We start from the raw sequence: 23,293 nt of genomic DNA, 5'->3' as shown, positions 1-23,293 counted from the left end.
ATTTATAAACTGTACATTTAAATACGCTATTGCTATTTATTTCATATAGGACTTCTGCTTTTATTATAGCACAAATTAGACAAGACTAAAGATTTACAAAAATATTTAGGACTCTTAAATTATGCTAGAGCTTTCATCAAAGATTTAAGAAAAATAGCAGGACCACTATACTCTAAAACAGGATCGACAGGTTAAAAATTCATTGCTACTGAAGACTAAAAATTACTTCAACAATTTAAAAGCATGATATAAGATATTTCAGACTTAACATTACCATTAGAAACATATTATTTAATAGTCGAGATAGATGGAAGCCTTCAAGGATGAAGAGGACTATTAAAAGCAAAATCTAACAAATATAATGATGAAATGGATGAAAAAATTTATTTTTATTCAAGTGAAAAATATATAAAAAAATCAAATAGGATAAATGCTGCTAGCAGTAATTTATGGTTTATATAGTAATATATATATAACATAGAAATAGAAGTAGCTGTGACCCGCCATCTCGATTCCACCTTCCCGGATTTATCAGGTTTCGTTACTCTTGTCTTTTTCCTCCGGCCTCGCCGACCTTCCGGCGGCCGAATCTTCTGATTTTTTCTGGTTGATTGCATAGTTGATCTCCCTCAAAATGGAACGGGCGTCATTCACCGCTACATTCACGATAGTCTCCATTATTATATTTATTATTATACTGGTCGATAACGATGTCGTTTCGTGTTTGCACTTTTCGGATGTGCCGAACACCTATAATCGGACTACCATGGTTCTTCCACTATTTCCTCCCAAAGACACATCGTCATCTGGTCGACTCCTCCAGAAAATCCCCCTGAATGCTCGAATGTCTCTACACGACGATCTACTCCTCAACGGGTCTGTTTCTTAAATTCTCTGCTACAGATCTATTCTCAACGGATCTTTAATTACATATTTCATAATCAAGATAGTCAAACACTGGAAAGTGAATATAAATACGTTCTTTCAGGGGAACTTTTACTTTTTTGTTGATTGATGGCAAATTACTTTGATGTAGATATTATACAACCCGCCTTTGGATTGGAACTCCACCCCAGAGTTTTGCACTTATAGTGGATACTGGGAGTACTGTTACATATGTGCCTTGCTCGACGTGCGAACAATGCGGTAAGCATCAGGTATGACACATTTCTGAATTTGTTTTCGGTTTTAATTTTCTGGATATTAATTTTGATCAACAACTTTCGGGATATTGGGATTCTCAGTTGTATGTATTTTCTGACCGATAGTAGCTCAATATGACATAATTATGGATAATGTCAAAGTTTTTCTTCTTGTATGTTGCTTCAGAAACTTGATGATTTTGTTGAGGCAGAAAAATGTGTAAATTAATGAACTGTGTTATATAAGGTTCATTATTATGTTTGTGAGGGGAAGAGAAGTTGCTTTTCAGGATTTAATCTGCTAAATACAAACTTAATCTCATGTGAATAATTGGTTCACACTTTTCTTATTCCATAATGTGGAAGAACATTCTATAGAATTTCCATATATCTTATGCTTTTTTTTTTTTTTATGACATTATTATCAAATCTTAGATTTTGCTTACACTGGAATAATAAAAATGCAGAAAGAACGAAAATGTTAGTTTGGATCTTTGCTATTCTGCTGTTTGGGAAGTCCTGGTCAATTGACACGGAACTGGGCTTGCATATTTTCTTTTGGGAGTTCGCCCTTTTTTTTTTTTTGGTGTGTGTGTGTGTGTGTTAAACTACACATGATTGTACCTCTTATTAAATGCATTTTGCATAGAAAATAGCAATTATCCTTTTGGTGAAGTAGCAAGATGTATTAAATAAGCACCAGCCATTACAAAAGTGAAAAGAAAGGACTCTACTGGACTTGAGGAAAACGACTGTGAACTCGGACAGAAATTATCTGCAAGTTGATGATGCCAAGTGGAGTTTCTAAGTTCAGCCACGAAAAAGTGTAGACAAAGATGTTTCCTATACCTGGGCTTATTAAAATTTGAGAAGAAGAAAAACAAATAATATTTCATTTATTGGTAAGAACTCAGTGAGAGTCCTTCAAATGATCTTTTGCTTCTCTCCTTTAGCATTCACAAAACAGAGAAAAGGTATCAGTTTCCATAATCTTACCTTCTGTCTTATGACCACCTTAGCAGAAATTACTTGATCGAAGTTGTCCAATTTTAACCCATGAAGAGTCAGAGCACAACGTCAAGAAAATGAATTTGTAGTCCATTCAGCACTCAAGAAAGCAAAGATCATTGCTATTCCCTCTTCTCAAAATCTCTCAGGTGAGACTAGCATCCAAGCAGGTCTGAGTGCTGATTGCTGCCTATTAGCTGGGTGCCTAAGGGCTTAGCACACCATTTGTCTCTGTCTAGAAAAACTAAGGTTCTATCTTTATCTAGGCATTCTAAATGCATCTCATTATCGAAAAAGAATATCAATAACCTATTCCTCAATCCCAAACTAATTAGGATTGGTTATATCAATCCTTAATATACATTCTGCTTTATTTAAGATCATTTTCTTCCAATGCTAAGTAATTTGACTTTTACGGCAAATTAGGTATTCTATAAGAATCGCCCATAGCCCTTCTGCATGGACAGTGTCCAATCTCTATGAATTTGGCGAAGCACAACTGGTGCCAAACTTGGATTGAGAAGGACGGTTATAGTGGGTTGATGTCCAATGTAAAATAATTTAACTATGATAAGTAATTTGAAATATAAGAAAAGACGAAAGGGAAAATTAAAGGATTACAACATAGAGGTGATGTTGGGATCAATATCAATTTCTAAGCTTCTATCTCTAAAACAAATTCTAAGATTCTCACTGTTGCTGGGCTACATAAGTCATTTCATGCATGATTTGTCTTCTGATATTTTTCATGAGGTTTATTGCTCATTTGGTCTTAATCATAAGAAGGTCTGTTAGTGGGATATATAACCAATTACTACCCTTGATAACTTCGTAGCCTATATGATTACAATATTCCAAATTGTTGATAAGAGTTGCTTAAGTAACCTGTTAGATTCTATTGCATTGATTTCTATAATTTGATTGGTCATAATCCTTTGAATGTTGTCTTACTTAGGATCCTAGATTTCAGCCAGAAATGTCAAGCACCTATCAGCCTGTAAAATGTAATATTGACTGTACGTGTGACAATGAGAGGGAGCAGTGTATTTATGAAAGACAGTATGCGGAGATGAGTTCTAGTAGTGGGGTGCTTGGACAGGACATTGTGTCCTTTGGAAACCAAAGCGATCTTGAACCCCAGCAAGCTGTATTTGGATGTGAAAATAGGGAAACTGGTGATCTTTACAGCCAACATGCTGATGGTATAATGGGTTTGGGTCGTGGGGATCTCAGTATAGTGGATCAGCTTGTTGAGAAACATGTAATTAGTGATTCCTTCTCCTTGTGTTATGGAGGGATGGACTTTGGTGGCGGTGCAATGGTTCTTGGTGGAATAAAATCCCCTGCAGACATGGTCTTTACCAATTCGGATCCTGTACGCAGGTATGTATTGTGAATAATTCATTTAATGGCACAGGAATGTTAGGTGTTCTCCTAACAGATGCACTTGATAAACTTACGCATTTACTCTAGTCTCGGATGGCAACAGTCCATATTACAATATTGAGCTGAAGGAGATACATGTTGCTGGGAAGGCACTGAATCTGAATCCACGGGTTTTTGATGGAAATTACGGGACTGTGCTTGATAGTGGTACCACATATGCTTACCTTCCAGAAGCAGCATTTGCAGCCTTCAAGAGTGCTGTAAGATATATTTCTCTTAATTTCTTGCTATCATTTCTGTCATCTTTGTCATGCGTTCTGCCTGAGAAGAGTAGTGGAAAGTAACATGCTTGTGACGAGAAGATATCTTGAAGAAATTAAATCAGGGAAAAGTGAGCTTCATTTGTATAATGTGTCGGTAATATTGCCTGTTTGGTTGCAGAAGTCCTAATTTTATTTTCATTTGGCTGTTATATTGGTGCTATAACAAATTTAAGGATGACAAGGGGCGGGGCAAGGCAAGGCAGGGCGATCAATATCATAGGGGAGGGCAGTATAACAAATAAATGGGGCGGGGCGGGGCAGGGCGGGGCAGGGCAGGGAGAATTTTAATTTTTGGAATTTCTTAACAGGGAGGGTCGAGACAAATAGGATTGATACGTTTATTTTATTCTTTTTACCTTGTTTGAATCGCAACATTTATTCAAATTGAAGCTGTGTTCTTCGTATGCATCTTCATCGATTCAAATTGAAGTTTGTTAATGTTCATCTCAAGTAAAATTAATTAAGAATAGGTCTTAGTTAACAATAGTATAATAACATAGTTGTATATTTTCCCTGTAAGAGTTGAAATAAAGCATTTCATATACATCTCATTCCCATTGATAAAGAAAATGAGATATTAATTTTTATGAGATTTATCTTCGGTAGGTTTTTACACTACATCATTGATAACCCACAAAATGCAAAAAGAGAAATAAAGTACGAAAAAAATACGAAAAGTAAAGGATAGAGATAAGATAGATAGATAGACACATGAAGATACGAAAAAGGACAACCGAAGGATATATCAAATCCAACGACCTTCTTTAAGATTATCAAAAAGCACCGATCTCTTACGTAAACCATTAGAGAATCGAACTCCTAAGTAACCTACGTTTCGAAATGATTGTTTAACACAAGCTAATCCTAGCTCTCACACTCAAAAGTGTATTCATAATAATCATCAAAACTAAAGAAAATAATCTAAGAGAACTACTATTTATAGCCATGGGCTATTTATTACAATTATGGGCCCAAAAGTTACCCATTTCAGCAAATTGGGCATCTGCCCACGCAAATGGGGAACCTGCTAGCGCATGCCAGGGTGCTGGTGGCTCCAAATCATCAAATTGGGCACCTTGTGCCACATGGGAGTCCCCTGCTGGTGCATGTCAGGGCGCAGGTTCCAGAATGCCTCCAAGCTCCTCTTGATTGCCCAATGACCTCTCCAATGCATTCCTCGACTCCAAGCTACCCTCCACTGTTCTCTTGGGGGCTTGGAAAGGGTCCTCCAACATGTTGTTGCACCCTTGAAATGATTATGGCTTGAATCCCCTTGTGTCGGCCTTGAATTATGGGTCTTGTGAGGTCAATGCGGATTTGGCTTGTTTCATCCTCCCCTTCTTGAAGAGGATTCAACTTCGAATCCATAATTTGAAAACACATGAGGTGGACAAGAAACCAATATATCCTCTGAGGGTTAGCACAAGGATTAGCAACAATATTTCAGTGCCAAGGGGGCACACATTTGATATACAACCAACAATCCTTTATTATTAATGAAATGAACTCATCATACAATGCACGAAGATGTTGGCTATAAGGAGATTATGAAACAAGGAAACTACCAAGGTCGTAAGACTCAAGTGTTTCTTCATTCCACCATAAGGCCATACCCAAGGACTCCCACCTCTATCTAGATAAATCCAATATCAACATGGAAATGCAAAGAGGTAGTAAAGAAAGATATGAAGAAGTTGAGTCTCATCCAAGTTGTTTCCATATGCAACAGTATCAAGGTACTCAAGAAAACTAGTAGTCAAGTCACTAGAAATTGGTACATCCAAGGACGGAGTCAAGTCATTAGGGTGCAAATTACCCTTCTTTTCAAGACATCCCATGCTTACACATAATGGATTTTCAACACAAGCATGGTTATCATCATAGGCAAAGAGATAGAAAAGAGAGAAGTTAAGGACACCATTCTCATCTAAATTACTCTCAAACATAAGTACACAAGAAGATGAGACAAGACAATTTAAGCACATTACATCTTTTCCCAACAAGCAACTTCCTAAAAGAAGTGCATTCTCTAATGGAGTCATGCTATTAGAGGAATTAGAGGATCTATGTGAAACCAATTCATTCCAAAACAAATGATATACCCGAGAAATTTGGTTGCCTTTATTCAAGGAATTTAGCATACTCCTAAGAGTCCTTCCTATCACTTCAACTTGTCCAATTTCATAAGTGTGACATGGATTAGGAAACAAGAGTTGCACATCAAGTATGCACCAAGGACTCTTCCTAAAGCAACAAATAGATTGGGCATTTAGATTGCAAGGCCAACACAATTTAAGAACAAAAGACATACACCATGAAGAAATCTTGGTGACACTAATACTCTCATGGTATGACATGACATCAATCAATTTCAAGGGTCTACTCAATATGAGAAAGATATCATCATGTCTCCAAGGATCACTAGGAATAGGAGGGTAAATTACATACCTTGGAAGCAAGGCCTTGAACTTGTTCCATGCACCAACTTGGACCTTGCTCAGTCCTCTTGATTCCTTGGTAAGGAACTCCTTTTGATCCATGAGGTTAGATGCTTTACCCCTTGTCATCACGTATCCATCCATCCTTAGGAGTTGATTAGAATCCTCCCTTCATCAACGTTGGACTTTGGAGCCCTTAGATAAGAATTCATCTAGGCCTTCAAACTTATGCTCGTGAGAGATCCTTTTTGAATCCTCTTTGGGAGCATTGGCTCGTGAACTTGCAAAAGAGAAGTATTGGTACTAGGCAAAAGGTAGTACCATAGTTAGCATGTAACAAGGGCTTGGGATTGACAAGTTCCACAACTAAGTGTTCCGTGTCTACCTCCTTCAAGGGAGTCGAACTCTCGAGTAACCTGGACCCACGTTTCGAAATGATTGTTCAACACAAGCTAATCCTAGCTCTCACACTTGTAAGTGTATTGATAATAACCATCAAAACTAAAAAAAATAAGCTAAGGAAACTACTGTTTATAGCCATGGGTAGCAAATTGGCATCCGCCCACGTAGATGGGGCACCTGCTGGCGCATGTCAGGGCGCTGGTGGCTCCAGATCATCAAATTGGGCACCTGCTGGCGCAGGTGAGTCTGCTGCTGGTGCATGTGAGGGCGCAGGTTGCTCCAAAATGCCTCCAAGCTCCTCTTGATTGCCCAATGACCTCTCCAATGCATTCCTGGACTCCAAGATACCCTCCACACGTGGTATTGTACTCTTGGGGGCATGGAAAGGGTCCTCCAAACATGTCCTTGCACCCTTGAAATGATCATGGCTTGGATCCCTTTGTGTCAGCCTTGAATTATGGGTCTTGTGAGTTCAACGCCGATTTGGCTTGTATCAATCGTCACTCGTTAAAATTGTTAATTGTATTAAATTCATCTTCTAATTGTTCATGTGAGACCGTGTCTTTTTCTTTTATCTTTTTCATGGTGTTTTTTTGACAATTAAAAATACAAAATATCTTTTTCTTGGTGTTAACAAGAAAAGAAGAATCCAACTTAAATTAACCACAAACAGTAGCTGCGCGAATACAAAATTATTCTATGAATATGCATATAAAACATTACAATTGTGTAATTAGAAGTAATTTTTTATTATGAAATCAAATGTACATTGAGTTATTTCAAGAACTCTTTGAAAGTTGGATTATTTTGACACTTTCAACACCAGCGTCGTTGGTCAGAAGTTCAGAACAAAAGAAAAAAGAAAAAGAAATAGTGGATGTCATCAAATTGTTGTCAAAACACTTAATTAGTTTGGGGTTAGAATTTTGAACTAATTCGTTCAGTGAACTAAATTTGATGTTATTCCGGGTGAACTAAGAATAAATTTTTTGATGTAATTCCGGGAACTGATTGTTAAAAGAAGTTTTTTTAAAAAATACCACGTTGCAAAGTGAAAAATAAAGAGGAGAAATGAAAGATAATTTGGGGTGGGGGTGGGGGGGTCGGGAAAGTCTTAGTGAGGCAGCGTTTCTTTTGTTTTTTGGAAATGCTAAACTGGACAGGAAAGGGCGTGTCAAAATCTTTGCATGTCAAGCCTTGCCTTGTCCCAACCCGCCCCATTTACATCCCTAAACAAATTACCACATGCTAGTGTGACAAGGACACTCCTATTGTCAGTGGGACTTGAACCTAAAACCTCTTTATCTCACTTAAATACTCGGATAAGGCTTCAATTCAATACGACTACACAAGTTTGAAGGGAAGAAAAGAATTTGTCATCCTACTACTATACCATTTAACAATTGTCCATAAGGTTATCTTAAAGGACTTCTCATTTCACATTGCTTAACCATTGATTATAGTCATTGTTGCGTAACCACTAATTATAGTTGATTTTCTTTTTAAATTATTGAAAATTTAAGAAATTACCAGGTAATTTTCTCCGGGGATGTTGGAGAAAAATCGGAAATCTTTTTGGATAACTGCAAACTTCCTTACTCCATAAAACAAAGAAGATATATGCGAACTTCTCGTGGAGTTGCTGCAAACCTTAGATGGTTGTAGTTTCTTGCCTTTCATTCCTTTGCATTTCATTGTTTTTGTGTAGGGAGAAAAAGACTGATGGTTTTTACGGTAACTCAATGTGTTACTACTTACTAGTTAGTGGGGAATAGATTTTGTTTAGAAAATGGGAAAATCAGGAAAAGTTTTTCTCTCCGCAATGAACTTCTGGCAATTTTGTTTCAGGTTATGAAAGCGGTTCTTTCTCTAAAGCTGATTGAAGGACCTGATCCAAATTATAAAGATATCTGCTTTTCTGGTGCAGGAAGGTAATATATATCACTACAAAAGCGTTCTTAATCATTTGCATTTTTTCCTTTCACTTTTGATGTCGCTAGAGGTATCAAATGTCATGTATATTTCAGTGATATCTCACAACTCTCGAAATCCTTTCCACCTGTTGACATGGTATTTAGCAATGGAAAGAAACTCTCTCTGTCCCCTGAAAACTACTTGTTCCGGGTAGGCATCTTACCCTCTTCATTTTTAAACTTCCTTGCCTGATGAACTCCTGATGACTCCAATTTCTTTTGTGTTTGTATTAACTGATATTCCCTATTTTCTTTGCGTGAACTACTGTGCTATGAAGCACTCAAAGGTGCGTGGTGCTTATTGTCTAGGGATATTTCAGAATGGGAAGGATGCAACAACTCTTCTTGGAGGTATTTCTTATTTATATCTCTTAGCAGCTTTTGGAAGGACTATTTTCTATACTATTCCTTGTACGCGCTGTCACATTCTTGCTTTTACTGCACAGGAATTATTGTCCGCAACACACTTGTAACTTATGACCGTCAACATGAAATGATTGGTTTCTGGAAAACCAATTGTTCTGAATTATGGGATAGACTCAATTTATCTCCTCCACCTCCTCCATTGCCCTCAGGCTCGGATAGCAAACACTCCACAGGAAATATGAATCCTACATTGGTTCCTAGTGGCTCTCCTGGGTATAATGCACCTGGTACAGTATTACCCCTCCTTTACGCGATGCCGTTCAATCATAGCTTTCTTTTTCCCATTATAGAGCGGAGTACTGATAGGCTATGTTGCTCGGACTCGTCAAGAATGTTGACGGATGTGTGTTGGATTCGCTAGAAGTAGTGTATTTTTGAAGAATCCGACACGGGTGCGACATCGAAAATTAAGAGTCCGCGCAACTTAGCTGATAGGAAGTTCTGTATGTTGTTTCTAAAGATTAATTCATCTGAAGCCTTATGGCTTTTCTCTTCCATTTTAATCCATTTTGGTTTCTGTTTTTTTTTTCCCTTATAAATTAAATGTAGAATCAACTTTGAATTGCACATGTTAACTTTAGCTCTATTGCTTATGCACAAGTTAGGTCTGTTATTTTCTTGTCTTGACCAATATCAGCATATATGTTGACATTTGAGATTTGACCATAAGTTTGGATATTCTTTCACCGAGATAAATGTCTTGAGATCTAGTGTCCAGCTTATTGAGAAGCATTTTCAGGCATAAGAAATATTATAATTTCATGTCTTTTTTAACAATATTGAACTGGAAAAAATGTTTGGTTAAATGAAGTGGATTGAGAACCATGAGGAATCGGGTTCAAATCCCATCGGTAGCGAAAAGAAAGCTAGTTGATTTCTTCTAATTTGTACAAGCCTTGGTTGATAGAGCTACCAGATACTTGTATTGGTGGGAGGTAGCAATTAACTCGTGGAATTAGTTGAGATGCACACAAATTGACCCGAACATCACATTTAAAAGAAAAGGTCTGGTCAAATATTTGATTTGGACTAACAATTTCAAGGAATATAACAATTGCCACCAATTGGATATGGGTATAAACCTTTTGCCAACTGTCTCAAATTCCCTCCACTAGCTTATACTGATCAATTTCTTTCAGTATATCTGCACTAGAATCTTGGTCAAATTCTTGAAGACCTATGAGACAGGTGTCTCGTTTGACTCTTTTGTAATGTCAAGTTTTTGAGATGACATGATAATGTTGAATGATAAGGCAATTCTGTTAATTATAGGTTTACTCTCATGTTAAAGCAAAATTCTAGTGCAGATATTTTGGCGATTATAAGTCGTTTCCACTGCATATTCATCATTCATCTCAATTTGCAGGGGAAATTAAGGTTGGATTCATTACATTTTATATGTCGCTGAGTGTGAATTACTTAGACTTGAAGCCTTACATGACAGAGCTTACCCATCTCATTGCCCAAGAATTGGACGTTAACTTCTCAGAGGTATTTTGGTTTAAAAACAACAATCCTAGTTAAACCCAAATTTGTCTGAATATTTCTCATCTTAAAGCTAAATGATCATCTCTTTCATGTTACTTACCGTACTTGTGTTTTAACTACATGCTGCTGCTTCGTACTGTGAGATTCCTTGCAGGTCCACTTAATGAACTTATCGACAAAAGGAAATGATTCCCTTGTTAAATGGGCCATCTATCCAGCAGGATCTGCAAATTATATGACGAATGCTGCTGCCATGGTAATTCTGAGTTCGACATATTTGCGTATTATCCCTTAACTTGAGCAACTTTTGTGTATTCAACTATCCATCATATCTATTTGCAGGAAATAATACACCGTTTGGCTGAAAGTCGTGTTCATCTTCCTGATACATTTGGAAGTTACAAATTATTTGAATGGGGTATTGAGCCACCGCCGAAAAGGTATATAGGCAGTCTCCATTCTTGCATTTTGATTAATACTCTACATATCCTCATCTGTCTTTTCTTCTTTACACCATCCCTTTTCCTAGTTACTGTTGTCTCCTCCGCCTGAATATTAACTGGTGAAATCCCCTTGTCAAACGGTAGTATCCTTGGAAGTGTTGGTTTTGATAATTTTGCCAGCTCACATGATTTGCTTGAGCAGATTGGTGGAAGACTGTTCCATAAGCCCCTCAAATATTTTCATTTGTATGTTTATGACATCACTCCGGATGTTCCCAAGAATAGTACCCCTCGTTTCATTTATGTGTCTTTCTTTCCATTTTGTCTCTTTAAAAAAGTATGTTTTCTTTCTATTTTTAGTAAGTTTTTAATTTCAACATTCCAATTCACTTCCTTGTATGAAATGACGTGCGTATTTATGACGAGTAGACCAGTTTAATATAAGACTACAGGATTCAAAAGTTAGTTTTTCACATATTTATACTTGTCTGGTAAAACTATAAGTCACATAACTGAAACAGAAGGAATAAACTTTATGTTCCCCGACCAATGATTAGTATTTTCTTCTGTTATAAATGAAATTTTATGTATTCTAGAATAAGTTGCCAACAAATGCTTAATGCTGAAATTTTTCAACTATCAGAATTTCCACGCCTGTTGTATTGGGTTGATTTTACGTCTAAGAAAGTTATTTATTTTTGACATATAGGTATGAATGAAGGTTATTATGTCTTAACTGATTATTCTTTTGTTTTGAAATCATAACTAATCATAATATGTGATGAAACAAACAATTTTATCGGTTGAGACTGTCCATACTGCCATGTGACCAGGAAATCACGGTTCAAGCCGTGGAAACAACACCTTGGAGAAATGTAAGGTGATGCTTTACGATAGACCCTTGTGGTCCGGCCCTTTCCTGGACCCCCCGTAGTGCACCGGGCTGGCCTTTGTTGTCGATACTGCCAACTACCGAGCTTTAGTTGAAAGTTACTCTTACTTGTTTGAACATATTGAGCTGCCAAGTACCGAGCTTTAGTTGAATGTTACTCTTGTTTGAATATATTGAGCTAAACTGGCCATTTCACTTCACCCCACTCTCTTACTTCACGAATCATCATCTTCAATTTTCAATATTTCTTAGAATCAATTATCTCTTTCTTCGTAAAAATTTAGTAATTTACCTTCAAAATGAACTAAATCTTTTTTTCTTAAGAGAATATGCACATGCATTGACACTGTAACGAATTCTGGTTTATTATTATCGTTTAACAAAATTTAGTTTTGTACTTTTGACTTGACCTTTACGGGGATATGTAAATATCTATTGCTTAATTCTAATTGGAATGATGATTAAGCACATAGCATCAGATTTTAAATTCTTTATAGGAAGTTTAGAAGGGATGGTTCCGCTGAATGTATGGGACTATGAGTTTTTATCTTTTTTGAGAAATTGACAAATATTTGAAGGAAAATAATGAAATAGTGTTAGTAGAAGCCCTCAATTTGTCACTTAAAGCAATGTGAAGCAATAGGTTATCACCTCGTGGGTGAAGCCATGCTTTTCGGAAATGTATGCACTTCAAAAAATGAAGCCAAATTGATCCAACAGAGAAGTAATTAGTTCTTTGGTCCCGACTTTATGGTGTTTAATTAATGTCAGAATTGTATTTTATATTGGATGTTGAAATCAGTTATTTAATTGCAATATGATTCTTGTTGTATTAAATTCATATATGTTTCATATTATTTTAATTTTCATAAATTGTGCATTCATTTCAAAGAAGCACACTTCATGAACATTGTATCTTTCTTTGCCCTTACACTGCATTGGAAGCTGCCAAATTCAATTAGAAAGAGTACATGTTGAGGGCGTGACTTGTCATTTTGACTTCTCTTTATTTATTTTTGTCGGATGTCACTTTCTTGCCCAATTCTTCTTCATTTTCCTTTGACAAATAATCATCTTATAAAGTGCGTGCACATGTTAGGTGCTGCTTGAGTTGCTACTATCAAGATTTCTGTAATTGGGAGAAGACATCTTTGCTGACTAGTTACTTCACCTTCTGTTTGTATCAATATGTTGATGAGTGCTACAGTTTTTTATTTGTTCAGCATGTAGTCAAGTTCTTCAGTTAGTTGTCTTTATCTGTAGAACATGAAAACATATGAATTTGTGAAATTAATTGACCGAACATTCCACTGGTATTCTCTCACTCCCGGCTCTGCCAGAACAGAAATTCAGTAAAGCATGTTGATTGAATATAAAGGCTAATAAGCAGAAGACTGTAAAAGTAAGCTATGGTTACGATTTCATGAAGTCACTTCTTTCCTATATGGTCTTGACATGCATCCTTTTGGTCTTTAGAGCATCTTTTACATAAATTGCTACGTATAAAGATTTTGCTGAGCGTAATCCTTACTGAGTGCTACCTGTCCACAATTCACTGATAGATTCGCGTGATACAAGTTCTTGATTACTATTGTTTTGTTGCAATGATATAGGACTGGATGGCGACAAAGTTACTTGATCGTAGTTATAGCGTTGTCAGTTGTGTTGATACTTGGATTATCAGCTTTCCTAGGGTGGTTAATATGGAGAAGGGGGCAAGAATCATCTCTTCCATATGAGCGTGTTGAAAGTGTTGAAACCGTAGTGCGTGAACAAGAACTTCAACCACTAAAGTGAAAATTCTTGCTATCCTGAATGATATATATGCTGAAACATATGCAAAGGCATTTTAAAAGCAGAAGCCCTGATATTTTTAGCCTAATTACGAGTTGACTGAATTTTTGTCAGAAGTGAAAGAAATTATAGCCAGTTATAGATGATATGTCAGTATCAAATCAGCGTTACACTTGAGGGAAGGAACACAAAAAGGTCTGTCCCCAATTTTCTGTACTGTCATAATTCATTTGTGAATATTGTACGATATCTTGTAACGAAGAGATTACCGTTTTTGCCTGGTTTTGGAAGGCTGCTCTTTTATGAAGCTGAGTTAGATCCACCTAATTTGAGTACTATGCTAAGACCCCTATTGATTGTCGATCGGGTTCGCTCTATTCTTCACGTCCATGTTATTACTCGAGGAGATACAACAGAACTATCACTTGCATGGAATTAGGGCTTTTGATAACTCTCCCTCTCTCTCTCTCTCCCCTTCTTGGGTGGTAGGTGCTGAGGAGGATGTTGTCTGGTTTTGGAAGGTTGCTTTCTTATGAAGCTCAGAGTTGGATCCACACGCTAAGGTCCCAATCAACTGACATTCAGGTGTCACTGTATTCTTCAAGACCATGTTTCCACTTGCATGGAGTTGGGGCTTTTGCTACCGCCCACTGTCTCTCCTCCTCTCTCTCGCTCTTTCTCTCTCTCTCTCGCGATCTTTCTCTTCCTCTCTCCCCCCTCTTTTCTCTCCGGTGCTAGGTGCTGAGGATGATGTTTTGTCGGGTTTTGTCATGTTGCCGTCTTTTTTTAAAATGAAGCTGAGTTAGATCCATCTAATTTGAGTAATGTGCTAAGAAATTAATTGACAATCAAGTTTCACTATATTCTTCGCGTCCATGCTATTATTCAAGGTAATATAGCAAACTTTCAGAGTCCGGAAGGACAAGTTTTTTAGTTCAAAATTTTAGAAGGGCATATCAAAATGAAAAAATATGTTAATTAAAAAGTTTACGGCGTTAGTCACACATGGTAAAGTGCAAGGTAAAATAGTGATTTTACCTTATAAGGAAAATAGAGTCACTTACCTTATCTATTTATTGAAAAAGTGTTAAGATAAAATTGTAATTTTATCTTACTAGGTAAATTGAGTCATTTATCTTATCTGTTGATTGAAAAAGTAAAAATTAAATTTCCCTAGGGAAGAAGTGTCTGCAAGATGAGACTTACCGTTGATGAGAGAGGGAATAAATTCCCTTTTGCTAGCTGATTGTCAGTTGAGTATGAGTATGAACTCTCACCTTGTAAGATAGGATTTTATGTTCACCTTGTAAGGTAAGATCCCATATTTGTCTTGTAACTGCTTCAAAATTCACGATGCTATATAAAAAGTGTGAGTGTAGGTTTCTTTCATTTGCATCAATTCAAAAAAAAAAAAAAATTTTTTTTTTTTGTCAAAATTCACAACTCAAAATATTTGTTGAACCTTAATCATTTCTTACTTTAAGATGGATGATAATAAGGTAAGAGTGTGAGTGTGGGTTACTCAAAATATTTATTCACTTTTTTATTTTGGGATGTACAACAGTACATGTTTCAGTTATGAAATCAATGGCTAATTTATTCATTTTTACCTCTTTTATCCTTGGCATTTAATACAATACATCACTCATTGCATTTTTTAAAGCAAAAAATTTATTATATTCAAAGTGTGATATAGTAAAATTATTTATTTATTTATTGTTTCTTGAGGCATATTTCAAGTCAAAAGTGAACAAATATTTATGGACGGAGGGAGTATTTAGTAAAGAATTTATTTCAACTATAGTGCAAGGTTGGGAGACTGTTTTACCTTACAAGGTAAAATGTGTCCATTGCCTTTTTCATTTTCTTTTATAAACCACCCATTTCATTCATTTCTTATTCACATTATTGTTTATTCATGCGTTTCACTCTCTTCATTCACATTATTTAGGTGTTTGTTCTTATTCTTGTTCAAAGTCTAGTTTATAAAAAAAATTTTGCACTTTAAGGTATATTTTTAATTATCTTTTTATATATTTATTTCAATACCTAACAAACAAGTATGTAGTATTAATATTATTAATCATCTTTTTAGCTTACTAAGTAACCTACACTCACACTCTTACCTTATTATCATCCATCTTAAAATAAGAAACGAATAAGGTTCAACAAATATTTTGAGTGATGAATTTTTACAATTTTTTTTTTTTTTGAATTTATGCAAGTGAAAGAAACCTGCACTCACATTTTTTATAGAGCACCGTGAATTTCGAAGCTGTTACAAGACAAACATGGGATCCTACATTACAAGGTGAACATGAGGTCCTACCTTACAAGGTGAGAGTTCATACTCGACTTACAATTAACCACCAAAAGGGAATCTATTCCTTCCGTGGTTAGCGGTAAGCCATCTTACAGACACTCCTTCTCTAGGGTAATTTATTCTCCACCTTTTCAGTTAAAGGATAAGATAAGTAACTCCATTTACCTTGTAAGGTAAAATATTAATTTTACCTTGCATTTTTTTAATCAATAGATAAGGTAGGTGACTTTATTTACCTTGCAAGGTAAAATCACGATTTTATCTTACACTTTACCATGTGACGACGTTAACTTTTAATAGACAAGGTAAACATCTTATCCGTTTTGAATTTTTTTTCATTTTAATATGTCGTTTTGAAATTTTCAATGAAAACACCTCCCCTTTAGGCTCCGAACTCCAAACTTTCACTTGCATGGAATTAGGCTTTTGATAACCTTCTCTCTTTCCTCTCTCTCCCTCTCTCTTTAGTAGGGGTTGAGGAGGAGGCTTTGCTCGGTCTTGGAAGGTTTCTCTTTTATGAAGATGAGAGTTAGATAAACCAAATTTGTATACTATGCTAAGTAGGAACTTACGTCTGTCAACTTATCAAAACAATGCGACACACACAAGAGTAGGAAGGGTATTCATTTTTTAAATATTTTCGAAACAAGTGTGCCTATAATTTTAATTCTTTGACCGCCTTAAGTCTTCCTATTTTTCAAACTACAGCAAACCATACAAATAACATAAAAAAATACAAACTACCTAAACGTGTTGATTCAACATAATTGAAAACACCCTTGGGAATAGAACACAACAAGAGAAACACTTGGGTAGAGATGCAGACACAAGTTTCCCCAATGGCCCACCAAAAAAGGCATGCATTATCCGTAATGCAAGTAAATAAAATAGAGTTGTGAAGGTGGAAACTTACCTACGGCGCCCTAGGCACGTGTGTATGGTGTTGAGGTGGGGGCTGCAGGTGTAAATCTAGTAACATCCTTAGTATAAGTCTCATTGTCGGTGGTCGGCATACTCAATGGTTGAGGCTCACCTACTCACTGGTGCCGTACTAGATGAAGAGTTGCTCTCGGTCCATCAGGCCTTCTTTACCACATGAGTGTCGGCCATAGAACACCGTCGAGCCTTCTTTAAATCCCTTTTCTTCCTTCCACACTCTCTCGAGAGCACTATCTTCATCCGTATACTCTTCTCTCATTCTCTTCCCCATATCACGCATGAGTGCATCATCATCACCAAATAAAGTGAACAGTGGGGGCTCCTCCTCTTTCTCCTCCATAATGGTAATGCCAGGTGCCCCAATAACACTGACATGACTACTATGTAAGGCTGTGATGTCCGCCTAAGCCTATGAAAGGTTAGCAAATATCTGCGTCAAATATATGAGCTGAATCTCCTTCTACCTCAAGTTCACTCGCTCCTCTATACCGTCAAACGTCCATGCATCTCACACACGAACTGATCTAAGGGCTCTCTCCAGGGGAACCACAACATCTATTAACGTCGGAATGTAAGGCTGGAACTGTTGGGTGAGCAAAGTAAACTGCCTCTCCGTGCTCTGTCTGCTTTACTATATCACTTAATCCTTCATGGGTGAGTGTAATAACTACAGTAGAGGCTGGAGGACGTACTTAAATAGAAGGATATGCAGTATCCCCATTATCAATTTGTGTGAGAGTATCATCTTGATCACCCACCTCGATCATCTAAGCCAACAAATTGCCCTCAGAAGAGGAAGACACTGAGTCTTACTCTTAGACACAAGATTTGCCTCGTCTCAAATCAATCTGATATCCTGAACATACAGGCTTCCACCATATGATCAACACTCGAGAATATTAGCACGCCGACCTATCTTTACAGTGCAGCTACAAGGCATGGAAAAAGGATGGAAGTACTATCCCACAAGGCCCTCTGTCAAATCTCTGCAATGATATATGAGCTATATTAATGTCTTACCTCAATAAGAGTTTAGCTACTAGGAAAGCTCGATTTGATGTGAGAGAATTATCAGAAGTTGTGGGACTCAACCTTAATCGTACCACAACCCACCAAAATATAGCAGCAAAGTTCAAGGCTGCCTTAGTGCTATCAGCTTTGTCATTCTTTAACCATCCTGGGTCTTTGTCAGTAAGCAAGGTGGAAATCCATTTCAGCTGCCTTCTTCGCTCTTAAGGGTCTGATAGATGATCTTTCTTATCACTTATAGCCTGCAGACGAAAATCATAATTTGGGTGCTTATCGGGACCATAAAGTTTTAATCAAACAAAAAGTGTTGAATAGTGCGCTCAGAGATATCTACATATTATACCCGAACATGAACCCTATCTAGTGGAAGTTGTGCTTTCACTAATTGAGTTTTTGACATTGATTTTATCAAGGTTTCTGCATATGCAACATAAAACTATTGAATCATCTCCATGCTATACTTTCCTAGAGGCTTGCTCATTCACCACAGGTGGTAATGATCAAGCAAGGCTAAAATTTTTTTCATCTATGCCAAGTCTACTATCTAGATCCTCACCCCCTTGAAGATAATTATTTTGGTATCACCCTATTGTGTAGAGGCCAACCCTTTCTGATATATTGCCCTCATGCTTGGGATTCAACATCGAATATGCTTTACAACTAGGCAATCTTTACTGACCTTCCAAGTTATTTCCTTGCTATACGTGCATTTTTTGTGTTTTGAGTTCCTACAACGACTACAGGTCAGTTATGACTTATCAGAACTATAGGTGCGATCATTAGACGGTTTGTTTGGGTTTTAGGCTCATTTTCCTATTTTGGAGCTTTCATTGTTAAGGAATTGGTCTCAAACCAAAACTCCTAGTAAACAACCTTGGATGAGAATCCCGACAACGCTCAACTCTGAAACATTGATTTTAGGCTAGGAGGACCTTTGGTTTGGTTTAGTGGCCTTGGCCATTTGGATGAGGTTCGCTTTAGCAGTCAAGGTCAGCTTAAGAAGACCTCACTTTAGCAATGAGGAGACCACTTTAGTAATGTCTGCATCCCTATACCCGACCGCTTTAGCAGACTTGTGCCGCTTAAGCGGTAATCGCTTAAGTGGACAAGTTTAATGGCACCCGGGGATTATTAAATACCCACTTTTCACCTAATATTCTCATCATTCTCTCAACTATTTTCCATTATTTTGATAGCTTGAAGAGAGGAAAAGTGTAGGGAATGATCCATTGAAGCTAAGATAAGTTAGTCTAACACTCTTTGGTAATTTCCTATTATTTTCCCCACCAAATTCCATCTCATTTCATTGTAAATTCTTAGAAATTAGGGTTTGAAATTCCTTGACTTTAAGGGCTGATTTTTCCCCCGATTTATGCTCTATTTATGCTGAACTTTTGCGCACCCATTTCCTGTCCTTCGAGAGACCTTGTAACAAATTCAATTTTGGATTCCATTTGCGGGCCTCATGGCCCATTCTTGACCCAAATTCTCACCCAAACTTTTAATACCATTATTGGTCTTCTTTTAATCCTATTGACGTGTAGGTTATTATTTTGATAGCGTCGCGATGTTTCAGGATTGTGAAGCAAAGACAAGCAATTTTGGGATGATTTAACGATTGTGGTTCGACATTGAGGTAGGCTTCAGTCCACTTTTCTCTATGAGATGGTGATACAAGAACAACCCACAAACTCAAGGACAACACAAGATAACACGAAGAATAACAACACAAGATAACAAGAACCAAAGGTTTTCACTAAAACAATAACAAATTAGTACATGAAAGTAAAGATAGGTAGTAAGACATGCACTATTACAAGACCAAAGAACCCAAGGATATCTCAAATCTAAGGACCTCTATGACTTACAATAGTATCACCACACTCCCACGAAGACACAAGAGGGAATCCACCACTCAAGCACTAACGTTTCTAGCCAATTTTGCAACACAAGTGAGTACCACACTTGTTCTTGCCCTAGTTTCGGTTACAACTCTCTCTCTCTTTAGATACTAGTATTTCAATATCAGTTAACAACAAAAGAACTAAACACCTAAAACTAGTCTATTTATAAACTTATTACAAACATAAGTAAAATGTCCCAAAAGCTCTTAATGAAGGGAAGACAAAAGGTGCCTCTGGAGTGTAGTATATGACCCGTTCTTGGTGTGTGATATGGTGTTCCTTTGTACTCCACTTGCATGCTTCGAGTCTCGGGTTCGACGTGCACTCTCATAAGTTCATCTCCGTGATTATTCTTGTATCATCCTCTCCATCTTGAGAGGAATTTGCCCACAAATTCATGGCTTCACTTCATTCAATTGGTCACTTAAAGGAAGCCACTCAAAATAGTACGCAAAACATAGAGAACCCGCAAGCTCAATAACAATAAATCTCGGTCGACATCTTCATTTTGAATCTTGGCTTCTTCTTCATCTTGAGTTTTATCTTCAATGTCATTCGATTCAAGTCTCCTACCATCATACAAGCATTTTTGTAGACCCATATCCTTCATGTTCCTTTCTACCATTCTTCTCTACATGGACATATCGATTTTGGTAAAGTGGAGCTTCGGTCAAGAGGGTTGGTTTAGTAAAGCGGAGCTTCGGTTGTGGATCTTGGATGGAAGGAATTTGAATTGGTGAAAGTTAACGCCTTTGGTTAAGTGGATCTTGGATGGGAGGGTTCGGTTTTAGTGTAGGCATTTGGCGTCCAAGTCCTTGTTGGACTTGATCGAATTGTAGTGAAATGGGCCTAGTTATGTCTTGGTTTTGAGGGTTATTTGGAGCTTGGATTGCGGAATTAGGTGATGGTCTTGGAGGATTGGTCATTGGAAGTAAAGTGTCGGGATTCAAAGCACGAGAGTTCCTTCGACTCTCCATTTGATCCAACCTCTCACTTATAGTTACCACATACGAGCCAATTTTTTCAAGACCCGCATTCACCCTAGCAAGGTCTCGGGACATAGCAACAAGGCGAGCCAAAATAATATTGATGGCATTATTGTTCATTGTTTGTGCATTTGAAGCCTCGGGTTCCATGGGGGTTGTACCAAAAATAACCCTTCAAGTTTCTTCAAACTGAAGCTCAACAATGGTGGATGGCTTAAATAACCTCCAATTTAGCTCAAATTTGAACCCAATACTCCTATAGTGTTAGAGAACACAAATCTAACACTAAAAACACAAGAAAAACACAAAATCAAAAACTCAAAATTTGACCTAGGGTCAAAAATGGGTTTAGTATTTTTTTCGGGATTTTTAATTTTGACACTTCTTTTTTGTTGGAATTTTCAATTTCTAGAATATGATAGTGTTAGAGAACAAATATCTAACACTATAAACACACAAAACACATAAAAATCAGGTTTTTAGAAAGACCCAAAAAACATGAACAGTAACTTTTTTCTTCTTTTTCATTTTTTTTTATTTTCAAGATAACAATCCCAAGATTGATTTTGTTGGAACAAAATCAAACCTTGCTTTGATACCAAAAAATACAAGAACAGCCCACAAACTCAAGGACAACACAAGATAACAAGAAGAATAACAACACAAGATAACAAGAACCAAAGGTTTTCACTAAAACAAGAACAAACTAGTACATGAAAGTAAAGATAGGTAGTGAGACATACACTATTACAAGACCAAAGAACCCAAGGATATCTCAAATATAAGGACCCCTAAGACTTACAATAGTAACACCACACTCCTACGAAGACACAAGAGAGAATCCGCCACTCAAGCACCAACGTTTCTAGCTAATTTTACAACACAAGTGAGTACCACATTGGTTCTTGCCCTAGTTTCGGTTACAACTCTCTCTCTCTCTAGAGAATAGTCTTTTAATATCATTTAACAACTAAAGAAGTAAAGACCTAAAACTAGTCTATTTATAAACTTATTACAAACATAAGTAAAATGTCCTAAAAGCTCTTAATGAAGGAAAGACAAAAGGTGTATATGGAGTGTAGTGTATGACCCGTTCTTGGTGTGTGATATGGTGTTTGTTTGTACTTCACTTGCACGCTTCGAGTCTCGGGTTCGATGCATACTCTCATAAGTTCATCTCCGTAATTATTCTTGTATCAGATGGTGTATGTCTAGATTGCATGTTAAATAGGTAATATAGGATGTGATCATGACTAGTACCCATGATTTAGCCTAATTAAGGAGTTTAGGGATAGAAGGGTGAACCGATCCTTAAGATCAAATACTTGTTATAGTTATAGAATTCTATCACCCTAGACTATAAAAATGTGATCATAGTTGATGCTAAGGACCCTATATAATAAGGTTTACTATTTGACTAAGTGAATTGGATCATAGTTTATCAAATTATGGTATTGCTATTATGCTAGTTATATACTATTGGCTCGAGGTCGTGCTACGATACTAGTTCGACTCTATGTGAGCATTCTATCCTTATAAAGGATGCAACTTTATTCTATAGCCGCCAAGAGGTAATGATGTTGGATACTGGTGATAACATGCATATGTTATGGTACATTCATGCTCACTTAGTGGTATGATTCCGACTAAAATCATGATTCTACAACTGTTTCCTAAAAATGAATTTATTTCTACTTTTCACTTTTAAGTAGATTTTTTAATAATGGTAATCATACCACCTTACTTAATGATTTATAAGATTTTGGAACTAAAAATAATGTTTTAAAACATAGATTGAGATTGGTTTCGCTCCGTGGTTTATCCACTTTTTTTATCACTATTATTTACTTCAATTAAGAGTGATTTCAACCCTTTCTACTCTATAATACCGATTTAGTCCTGGAGTTGATCTCGAAAAATAGATTTACAAACTAACACTCTTTTAGTCACAATTTACATTCATACACTTATTATATATACATGTCTCTGATACTGGGAAGAAGTAGATTGATGATGATGATTGGAAATCCTGGATCGATTCTAGGTAAGTGTATATGGATATTCCAAAATTATCTAAGGGCTTCTTCATTTGTGAGCTATCGTGAAAAAGAAAAGAGGTCGCCGTAGGTTATGCCTTTGCGAGTTATTGAGTTGGTGGAGGAGTATACACTTGGTACGTTATGACACTCAAATCAGATATCGTACTATGAATTTACTTATATTCATTCATTTATATGTATTACCTATCACCAGTTATTATTTGGTGCTTATATCTATCAGCCTTTGGGGGGTTGCATAGGTATAAGCTATGATTGCTTTTTGCTGAGTGTTGATTGAACCTTCTGAGTTTATGGGAACCTAGTTAGGTATTGTTTGTTCGGACTATCTAATAACTTC

At 36.7% G+C, this 23,293-nt stretch overlaps 1 protein-coding gene across 6 annotated transcripts; it reads left to right on the top strand.

The window, feature by feature from the left end:
• The first annotated feature begins 395 nt into the window (after positions 1 to 395).
• On the top strand, positions 396 to 14,037 carry LOC107845555 (aspartic proteinase 36). Of its 6 annotated transcripts, none has more exons than XM_016689945.2 (12): positions 396 to 876; positions 1,037 to 1,157; positions 3,106 to 3,533; positions 3,640 to 3,796; positions 8,548 to 8,630; positions 8,727 to 8,823; positions 8,951 to 9,023; positions 9,119 to 9,325; positions 10,465 to 10,589; positions 10,741 to 10,842; positions 10,929 to 11,026; positions 13,535 to 14,037. In XM_016689945.2, exons 1-12 carry the CDS (start codon positions 635 to 637, stop codon positions 13,716 to 13,718), a joined length of 1,917 nt encoding a protein of 638 aa, XP_016545431.2. In that variant the 5' UTR covers positions 396 to 634; the 3' UTR covers positions 13,719 to 14,037. The 6 variants fall into 6 exon arrangements, with proteins under 6 accessions (XP_016545431.2, XP_047254068.1, XP_016545432.2 ...); XM_047398112.1 differs by lacking the exon at positions 13,535 to 14,037 and adding an exon at positions 13,021 to 13,327 and having other exon boundaries at positions 478 to 876; positions 8,778 to 8,823; XM_016689946.2 differs by lacking the exon at positions 13,535 to 14,037 and adding an exon at positions 13,021 to 13,327 and having other exon boundaries at positions 478 to 876.
• The last annotated feature ends 9,256 nt before the right edge of the window (positions 14,038 to 23,293 follow it).

This window comes from Capsicum annuum, chromosome 10 (assembly GCF_002878395.1).
Source record: "Capsicum annuum cultivar UCD-10X-F1 chromosome 10, UCD10Xv1.1, whole genome shotgun sequence".
Lineage (NCBI taxonomy): Eukaryota > Viridiplantae > Streptophyta > Magnoliopsida > Solanales > Solanaceae > Capsicum > Capsicum annuum.
The sequence above is the reverse complement of the archived record's forward strand: the minus strand, read 5'-3'. Positions and strand labels throughout refer to the sequence as shown.

What these genes read in the sequence shown, in the direction of transcription:
- LOC107845555 (XM_016689945.2), top strand. Translation starts at nt 635, where the DNA reads ATGGAACGGGCGTCATTCACCGCTACATTCACGATAGTCTCCATTATT. An exon ending in TGCTTTTCTGGTGCAGGAAG is followed by an intron (nt 8,631 to 8,726) that starts GTAATATATATC and finishes TGTATATTTCAG; the next exon opens with TGATATCTCACAACTCTCGA. An exon ending in ATTGAGCCACCGCCGAAAAG is followed by an intron (nt 11,027 to 13,534) that starts GTATATAGGCAG and finishes GCAATGATATAG; the next exon opens with GACTGGATGGCGACAAAGTT.